General features: G+C 43.8%; 1 protein-coding gene across 1 annotated transcript; it reads left to right on the plus strand.

Moving 5' to 3' along the window:
* Window positions 1-8: 8 nt before the first annotated feature.
* Window positions 9-2,571, plus strand: LOC135980640 (protein maestro-like; the record flags this gene model as incomplete). The annotated part of the gene is made up of 3 exons (XM_065580562.1): window positions 9-152; window positions 1,327-1,509; window positions 2,416-2,571. Coding segments are annotated over exons 1-3 (483 nt in total), but the record flags the coding sequence as incomplete, so codon positions are not given.
* Between the last annotated feature and the right edge of the window lie 212 nt (window positions 2,572-2,783).

A 2,783-nucleotide genomic window follows, 5' to 3' on the forward strand; every position in this document is an offset into this window, starting at 1 on the left:
TTCAGCTAATGAGTGATCCCATGCTCAGGGAGAAGAAGTTCCTTAAGTCTGTCTTGAGCATCTTGGAAGAAAGGTCCCAGGATAGGAACAGCATTGTCCGCCAGATGGCTGTGAGAGGCCTGGGAAATTTAGTCTATGGGGCGCCTGAGAAGGTAAGAGAGATTACTGAATAGAATGCAGCATAACTAGAGAAACCAAGAGCGAGAGTTGTTCAGAGTTTACAGAGGCTGCACAAAATGCACTAGGCCAAATTCTGCTCTCTCATATACCCTAGTAACCTCTTTGCAGTAAATATAGAGCAAGCTGGATCCTTTGGTAAGCTGGGCATAAGTCAACAATGTGCACTTTAATATGACCATATGTAAATGTATACATCTGGGAACAAAAAATGCAGGCCATACTTACAGGATGAGAGACTCTATCCCAGGAAGCAATGATGCTGAAAAAAACTTGTCATGGCAGATAATCAATTGAACATAAGTTCCCAATATGAAGTTGTGGCCAAAAGGGCTGAAATGATCCTTGGAGGTAAAAACAGAGGAATCTTGAAGAAGAGTAAAGAAGTTATTTTCCCTCTGACTATGGCACTCATGTGAGCACTGCTGAAATACTGTGTCCAGATCAGGTATCCACAGTTCAAGGAGGATGCTGATAAATTAGAGAGGATTCAGAGAAGAGTCTCAAGAATTATCAAAGGATTGGAATATATCCCTTTAGTGATAGACTCAAGGAGCTCAATCTATTTAGCTTTACAAAGAGAAGGTTAAGGAGTGACTTGAGGACAGTCTATAACTACTCACATGGGGAATAAATTTTGATAATGGGTTCTTCACATTAGCAAACAAAGGTATAACAAGATTCAATGGGGAAAAATGAAGCTAGGCTAATTCAGACTGGAAATAAGGCATACATTTTTAATGGTAATTTTAATTAACCATTGGAAGAATTTACCAAAGGTTGTGGTGGATTCTCTGTCACTAGCAATTTTAAAATCAAGATTGGATGTTTTTCTAAAAGATAGTCTCTGTTTGAACTAGAGTGTATTTCGGGGAAGTTCTATGTTATGCAGGAGGTCAGACCGGATAATCACAATGGTCCCTTTTGGCCTTGGAATCTAAGTAACTAGGAATCTAATAATAGGATTACACAGGTGTATTATAGCACCAAGTTGGGCTCATTGTAGCTAGCACCTGGTCTGAAATATAGCTATAGGTCTCTGGGGGGAGACAGGGTTGATGAAATTCCCACAGCTTCATAACTGCTAAAGAAAACTTATTAGAAGTGTGATCACTGATAAGTGTTCTTTAATGTCATATGTTTGTACAGGTGAAAAAGCACAAGAAGTTTCTTCTGGACATACTGATCGGGGCCTTACATGACATTTTCAGTTCGGAAGTCATTGGCGAGAGCATGAAAGCACTGGCCAAAGTCCTGAAGGAGCTGAAAGAGAAGGACATAGGTTCTTCCTTCAAAGACTTCACCCAACAGATCCGGACTTACTTTGACGATGTATGTGAACAGATCTCTCCAACCCCAGTTCAACCGATCTTGATTAGACTCCATTTACAATGCATGATGTGGACTCCCTGGGCATTGCTCATGTCAAAGTGAAGAGATTTTAGGCCCCAGGGAAGAGAGGTGTTTTACGGAGGAGGAGAACATTAGGAGGATGGGGATGACATCCCTGCTCCCACAGTCTCACCCTTCTATTCTTCCTTATTGCCACTGAGAACCTCAAAGAAACTCTGAATACTAGATTAGATAGCTAGATAACCATGAAATGGGGGTTACAGAGTACAATAGAGAGTGTTGGGCCTGTTCTATACCATTTTTATGTGAGAGGGTTGGAATGATAATTCCGTTTTGCACAGAATTTAGAGATTTCAAATTTGGGTTTTGTTCCTCTTTGTGGGAACCCCTCTCCCCAAAGTTCACTCTTTGTGAAACAGAATTACTATTCTCAACCTAGCTCTATTGGAAGCCTTGGCCCAGGGCAGTCTGCTCTCAGACTATCCCGGTGCTGGGAACCCAGGAAACTCTGGGAGCTAGAGGTGCCAGGGAGTTGCAAATTTGAGAGCCAGGACTCCCAGGGTCCCAGAAGCTGGGGGCCTGGAAGCCCACGATCCCAATCAGCCTGCTAGATTGGCTGCCACAGAGCTGGATGGGTGCACTGGAAAGACACCAGGCAAGTTTCTAAGGACCCCTACCTGGCTTCCGGAGGAATTTCATCAAAACTGAACTGTCTCTAAAATACTTTGATGAATCAGCAAATTCGAACAAAAAATTGGTTAATTACCGTTTTTCCGACTAGCTGTAGTTGGAATCACTCTACTTTAGCGTAGAAGAGATGGCTGTGGGAAGTGCATGATGTGATTGTCTCTTAGTTACTAACTTGCGGGGCTTTCTTGGCTGTAGGAGGATGATGCTCTTCGCTCAATGGCCTTTGTCCTATTTGGCATCCTGGCCCGGCTGACAAAGAGAAAATGGAAGACCTATTTCGCCGACCAGGTTAAAAGGAGCTGGGTCACACTTCTGCTGCACCTGCAAGACCCAAACCCTGAGATTTCAATGGTAAGACCAACAGTGACTTATTTACTAAGCAAAAGGAATCTTCCTCCCAATGCCAGGGGAGCTCTGCTATTCCTGCCTGCTGTGGAGGCCCAAATTCTCCCCTCAGTTCATTGCCCTCCTGCTGAGTCAGTTCCAGCCAGGTTGGTCCATGGCTGCCTCACCAGAATCCAGGAGAGGTCATGGGTCTGACCCCGACAGGTCTCTGTTCCTGT

This window comes from Chrysemys picta, unplaced genomic scaffold, assembly GCF_011386835.1.
Source record: "Chrysemys picta bellii isolate R12L10 unplaced genomic scaffold, ASM1138683v2 scaf5374, whole genome shotgun sequence".
NCBI lineage: Eukaryota > Metazoa > Chordata > Testudines > Emydidae > Chrysemys > Chrysemys picta.